Below are 7,194 nucleotides of genomic sequence, written 5' to 3' on the forward strand. Positions count from 1 at the left end.
CGCATATTTACCACATAAAACTAGTAAATAAAACAAATGCGAAAGTACGGGGATTTACAGTAAAATTTGATTGATTGATCACATAACGCTGGGAGGTCCACCTGATAACAACCGTACATGTGACACGTGCCTTTGGCCTCAATTCTTCACAAAACCGCCCGTGGCCTATGGATAGTGTTTTTGCTGTGATTGACAGCTTGCGTGGACGACAACGTGAGAGATCCCTGAGCACAGTGAATGGGCAGCTAAATATAATTTGCGCTGTCCTAAGCTAGCTCAAAGCAGATGTTGGGGTAGGACATACATAGATACACGTGCGTTGTAGCATACTCGTTTACATACTTGGGACATCGTAAATGAATCCCTTTCCAAAGATTCTCCAACAAACACGCATCCCCACAGTGAGAAAATCACAACAGTGACTGAAAATGTTATGATTTTCCCCCTCAACATTTATTGGGAGAACAGTGCTGCTCTACAATATAACGAATCAACTAAGACCTTATTGTACATATATGCCCATTGTGTTAAGTACAGGTCGCCACAAATGATATATAGTTTACAGGTACATGATATAACGTTATAATGTCTAGCTAATACAAGACTTATATTCTACTAGGTGCCTTTTCAATATAGTCCGCTTTTGTTGGACAAAGGCGTTTTAGGACGAAATTGCAGACTGTAAAATCTAACTTGTACATGACATTTCTTTTTTTTTTTTTGTTTCACAGAAAACTGTTGGAGGCCAAGAGGACCAAAACAGACGATATTTTGAAGATGGAGTGCTGACACTTTAGTTGCTTACGTCACATTTATTCGCTCTCGTGCATAAAAAAACTCCCCCAAAGACAATTTTGACCTGGTCAATGTTGTAAAAAAATGTTCGTTATGAGAAACTCTTTCGCGGTAGCAATACTGCTGATGGTGGCTATGCTCAGCAAGGCAGCCGAGTATTGTCCATCCGTCTGCCGTTGCTATGGCAACCGCGCACACTGCGCCCATGCAGACCTGACCGAAATTCCCGCCAATTTTTCCCAGAACACCGTCTACCTACATCTCGAAGGGAACAACATATCGTCTGTTTCCAAGACCCGCCTAGCCCGTATGACGTCACTCCGTCAGCTATACCTCATGAATAACCGAATCACCGATCGGGGAGTTCCGTCGGACGCCTTCGTGTCCAATCGGAACCTTCGGCTGCTCGATCTGACCGAAAACCTCCTGACGGCGGTACCGCGAGGGCTCATGGGACTGTGGCAACTTGGTCTAGCAAATAACAAAATCAACAGGATCCCAAGAGGAACTCTGTACCCGAGACTTATAGGAATCGCAAAGATACATCTAGAGGGAAATTATCTAACCAACGACGAAATTTCTCCCAGAGAGCTATCCGGTTTACACACATTACAACAAGTGTTTCTGTCAGACAACCGACTGAGAGAAATTCCGACTTTTAGATCAGCTAGGCTGAACCATTTGTACATAGGGGGGAACAACATTTCTCGGATTCTACCCGACACGTTTAACGGTGTAACGCGTTTGTTTTATCTCGATTTAAGCCGTAATAGTCTTGACAATCCTGGGATCGAGACTGGTGCCATGAATCCGCTCTCGTACCTGTTGTATCTATGGCTTCGGGAGAATAAACTCACTCGGGTCCCATCGGGCTTACCACGGTCTGTAAAGAAGCTCCACCTAGAGGGCAATCTCATCACTGCAGTTGAATCCAACGCATTCACCGGTATGACGCGGCTTCGATATCTGTATCTTTCAAACAACAGCATTGACGTGATAGAACCGGGAGCATTTACAGGACTTGGTGGGCTTCAGTATCTAGAACTCTCAGGTAACAAGTTGCAACAACTCACCAACGGTTCATTCTTGGGACTTTCACAACTAAGTGTACTAATCATGGAGAACTGTAATATCACAGTCATGCACAAGGGGGCGTTTGAAGGCTTGCAGGAAGTCACCACACTTGATCTTGCTCACTCCCGTATCGAGATCATTCAAGATGACGCCTTTGTCGGCTTGATTGATGTAAAGACCCTCCGACTCGAGCGCAACAGAATCCGATCTCTGTCCAAAAATGCCTTTAAAGGTTTGTCAGCAGTGACCTCTATTAACCTTGCCTACAACAGAATATATGACGTTGAAAATGGCGCGTTTGTGGGAGTCGACTATCTTCGCAACCTGGATCTCACCGGAAATAGACTGACGTCACTTCCTGCCGGGCTCGAAGACATGCGATCACTACGAAGCCTCGTTCTCACCAACAACAGCATCACAGATATTCCTGACGACATGCCTCCCAACACCGTGTCTGTTCTTACTTTAAGTTCCAACCCTCTTGGAAACGCACGTCTTAGCAGGCTCGCGAACATCTTCCCTCAGTTATCTTCCCTCTATCTTGCCGACGTTGGGTTACAAACAGTTCAAGAAGACGACTTCAAAGGAATGTCAAACTTGCAGCTGTTAAACCTTGACGATAACAACTTGTCTGAAATACCTGGCCGGCCGTTTGACTCCTTACCAAGTCTGTCTCGTATTGACATTCGGAACAATCTCCTTACCACAGTGCCCATCGCCCTACAGAATCTGACTACCATCCAAACATTGTCTTTGAGTGGAAACCAGATTTCAGCCTTAAACAATGATTCATTTCAAGGTCTGACTAATATACGGGCGTTGTTTCTATCAGACAACAATGTAACGGAAATTGAGTCCGGCGTTTTTAAACTGATGGACCGCATCTTTCGGATATTTCTCGATGGAAACGTCAAACTTAAAACAGTTGATCTGAACACGTTTCGGGTGCCAAGTCTGAGATATGTCTACCTCCAGAATTCAGGCATCGAAACCATTTATCGCGGACAGCCAGAAGAGGATCTTCCGCCATTGCAGACGATGGAACTTCGCGGCAACCCTTTGAACTGTGACTGTCGTTTGGGATGGATGCTGACGTCGATCATTATCAAACCTGACGTCACCTGCTTTAAACCTAGTGACCTGCGTGGACTGGCAGTGAAAAACCTTTTTGATGACGATTTTATCTGCCCAGATCCGTCAAGTTTTGTGAGCACCACTACCTCGTCTTTAGGTCAAACGTCATTTCCTGTGACCCAAACAGCAAGCACAGCAGTCCAGGCTACCACAACTGAGAAACGTACTACTTCAACAACAAAGCTAACGTCAAAGAAAACAACTGACACCACTCAACACTCTAGCCCTCAACAAACGTCCTCACAGCCATCTACCGTCATCCCTTGCACCTTGGAGTGCCAAAATGGCGGCCAGTGCGTTGTCATGGCAACAAACGCTCAGGAGTGTCGATGTGAGGTTGGATTCACTGGACGGCATTGCGAAACTCCCAATCAAGAGGAAGACATTACAGTCACAGAAATCAACGACACAGCACTTAAGATCACGTGGTCTTCTCCAGTCGAAGACGTTCCTTACAAGATATCTGTGAGAGAGAATGATGACGACGCGTTTAAAGAAGAGACAATCCTTCCTCCAGGCCTGTCTGAATATATACTTAAAGATCTTAATCCAGATATGCAGTATATTGTGTGTATTACGCCTGTCAAGGAAGACCTAAAATACGTTATACCAATTTCAAATGGACGGTGTCATAAGGTCACCGTGCATGCGCAGTCGTCTCACGCGGGGAAGCCTGGGAAGGGGACAGCGTTCGGGTTGACAGTGGTCGCCATTTGCGTGCTTCTGGTATGCGCAGTTCTTGGAGTCATCTTCTACAGGAGAAAGAAACGCAGACAACTAGAAGAACGGGAGGTTTTCCCAAAACCTGAAGAAGACGATCACGAGCTTCAGGAGTTGAACAACCTTCGGGAACAATTTGTGCCAGACGTCGTCATACATGCAAAAGATGCGTCAAACTACGTACGACTTGAAGACGAAGATAAAGACCTTAAGAAAGATAACGTGTCAGCTGAAAAGTTAGGCAACTATGTGAAACTAACAGAGCCTGTCGATTAATATTTGAAAACAAAGGGACTAAACAAATTATCAAGGATTATAAAATCATGTATACATGAAAAGCTTAAAAAATAGCATTTATACAAAGGGACTTGACAATGTGTTTTATACATGAATAATGCATATAACTAACTATGCAGCTTGGTCTATGGTCTATGTAAACGCAAAAGGAAGCTTAGGTGTTTTCATATAACTATGTAAAATATGTATTGAATATATAAGATTTATTTATATATTGAAAATCAGTAAGTTGTTACTAATGTGATTTCAACCACCTGTTAATTTGATAAGCTATACTTTAGTGGCGAATATAGCTAGCTTTTGCAAGGTACGTTACGTATCAGCGTTGTGATAATGCTAATGTTAATGCAAACAATGTCTATTATAATTTAAGAACTAAAATACATCATACTAGACATTCGGGTAAGAAATATAAGTCTTAATGCACTCAAAGAGCGACTTTCAAAACGTAAAAACATTAGACATTCTTATACAAATGGAAGGAATAAGTCACTGTAAATTTGTATCTAGAATAAATATTAATGGCTTCTAACGTAAGTTGAAATTTTGATGCAAGAATAGAGTTTAAAATAAGTCTTAAGCCAAAACTTAAATTGATGACTAGGTCTATAGAATAAGATGCAAGTGCCAGTATAAAATAATGTGGTACAATACAAACCTGAATATGGCATATGAAATAAAGTGACACGGCACATCCATGCGCATTCCGTCTGGTTCAAACTAAGCAAATTTGATACTTCTAACGTAATTATAACACTAGATGATTATATATATTTTTTTTTTTAGATGCCTGGCTATTGGAAGACATTGTGCAACTGTCATTTTCTTGTAATGCAGACATCTTGGTTTTTGCCCACTTTGTTTTTTCTCGCGCTCGTATCAAACCAAGACTCTATAGACGAATGTCATCCATGGAGTTTACTTGCTACGACTTACGTTATAACGTATAACGTGTGACGGCTTGGCTTTAGAACTTTGTGAGGACTACTACTAGTACTACCACTATTCATGGAAAGTGAAATAAAAGAAGAATCATTATAATGCATAACAATAATAAAGACCGGTGCAGGTGTGTGAGATATTTGTGCTTTAGGCCAAAGGTACGAAATGTTGGCCTCAGGGCAAGATGAAATGTTTTTGTATGCATGAATACAGATGATCTTTCTGGTCAGTTACTTCAGCGTTGTGACGACGAGGAAGTTAGAACTTGAACCGTACCACTACAGCTACAGCCAGGCACTGGGTGAGCAGAGACGGTCTCCGAGAATCGTAGGACTTTTTTGGCTTAAGCTCTGCTGCTGAACAAGACATGATGGCCACTCGTGTTCAGGGCAAGGTGAGACTGTGCGTGAGTTATTGAAGATGCAAAAAGACCTGCCAATGTTAACTTAATACAACACACATATCCTATGACACAGCTATCTACACTATATATCCTTACCATAATGGTGGTTACGGGCGAAGGATGACTGAGGGATTGCAATGTGATTTGTGCTTACTGTTGAGGCAACACCAATAGTTTGGGGGAACATTTAGTGTGATTCACACAAATATTAAGTAGAACGTTCACCTACCTACCTACCTACCACTGAATTAATGCAAATCAGGAACACATACGCGTTTCTGGTAGTGTCATGATTAGTGTAATGCAATCCGACATACGATTGTTCCCGTTAGATAGATAGATAGAACACAGAAAATATGCGAAGGGGAGGGCGAGAAAGAGTTGACCGATAGGAGGTCTGTCAACAAGCAACAAGGAAGGTTGCTACGGAAATTCGATATCAAGGAAGGTTGCTACGAAGATATCGATGTCCCCCTCCCAAAAAGGCACCCAAGCTTGCTCAAAAAAGGGCTGCGATAAGCATAGCTCATTGTGCATGCAATGTGTGATTTCTGTTTGTTAGCGTTATGTGTGTAACTAAGAAAATCCGAAGACTGCGTGTAGGTAAAAAAAGTAGATGTGCTCTCAAGCGTGCTGCAGTGTCTCACTCTGAATTTGACTTGTGTTTTGGCCAAACGTTACCTACCCCCCATCCTCCGTCAACTTTATCAGCGTTCTACAGTTATTCCATGCCGCCTGTACGCCTTTGAGATTTTCTTGATAATAATGTCAAAGTCAGTGAGGATGAACACAGTAATAAAAGTCTTGTGACACCATCCTTTCTCGCTTAAATTTCAATTTTTTTGTTACAACGTTTGTAGTTGCTAAAGTAGAAAATAAAAATGCAGGTATTTTTTCCGACTTTGTTTTTCCAGCGCTTGCATCAAATCAAGAGTCTACAAATTGATGGATGGCATCCATGGAATTTACTTGCTACGACCGTAACGCGTAATAATTAAGGGTTAATGACCCGCCCCGAGGTGTATATGGTGTCATAACGCCTGGTCCTTTGCTATAACCACCGACTAAAACCACCGAGTGAGCGAAGCGAACGAGGTGGTTTTATGAGGTGGTTATAGCAAAGGACCAGGCGTTATGACACCATATATACCGAGGAACAGGTGGGTTATCAACCCTATTATCATATAGCTTACCCACACTGACTCATTTAAGAGTAGAGTAGAGTAGAGTAGAGTTTCCGGTTGAGTAGGAGCGACAAATTTCTTTATAAAACATACATCTTTTATTCAGTACACAACTTTGAACAGTGAATATAAATTTGAACATAAAACTTGTATGTGAAATGTATTTCTGTTCTAAGGCTTGAAATAAGAACAAAGTCGATTCATTATGTTACAAACTGTTGCACGCTCCGTATCTCTCCACTCGCCCATTCTCCAGTTTGTCGAGTTCGTTCGCATCAGGCACTAAATCTCTGCCGGCTTTCCTGAGGCATTCCGGGATCCCTGTGCTTCACAGCTCTTGAGAATCTCGTTCACTACGAACCCAGACACGACTTCTAGATCTCCGAAGAAAAGTAGTATTTTGGTCCTCCAGCGCCATGACCACTACTCAATGGCGGACCGTGGTGTTATTGTCGTCTGAACTTGAATGGGCGGGGGTGCAAATGATTTTATTTTCCATTTGCAGTTTAAATTGGACATGACTTGAAATAGATTTTATTGTCTTAGATATTATAGGTAATTCAATGTTGTTTTAAGACGGCAATTTTTTTCTTTGAACAAATAAACACGCACTACCGATGTTAATAGAGGAAGCCATCCCCCCTG

At 42.2% G+C, this 7,194-nt stretch overlaps 1 protein-coding gene across 1 annotated transcript; it reads left to right on the forward strand.

The window, feature by feature from the left end:
• Positions 1 to 736: 736 nt before the first annotated feature.
• LOC118403631 (slit homolog 1 protein-like) lies at positions 737 to 4,134 on the forward strand. The gene has a single exon (XM_035802407.1). It carries the CDS (start codon positions 880 to 882, stop codon positions 3,997 to 3,999), a length of 3,120 nt encoding a protein of 1,039 aa, XP_035658300.1. The 5' UTR covers positions 737 to 879; the 3' UTR covers positions 4,000 to 4,134.
• Positions 4,135 to 7,194: the final 3,060 nt, after the last annotated feature.

Source organism: Branchiostoma floridae, chromosome 16, assembly GCF_000003815.2.
Source record: "Branchiostoma floridae strain S238N-H82 chromosome 16, Bfl_VNyyK, whole genome shotgun sequence".
NCBI classification, from domain to species: domain Eukaryota; kingdom Metazoa; phylum Chordata; class Leptocardii; order Amphioxiformes; family Branchiostomatidae; genus Branchiostoma; species Branchiostoma floridae.

Excerpts from the sequence above, each read along its gene's own strand:
- LOC118403631 (XM_035802407.1), top strand. The coding sequence starts at position 880 with ATGTTCGTTATGAGAAACTCTTTCGCGGTAGCAATACTGCTGATGGTG.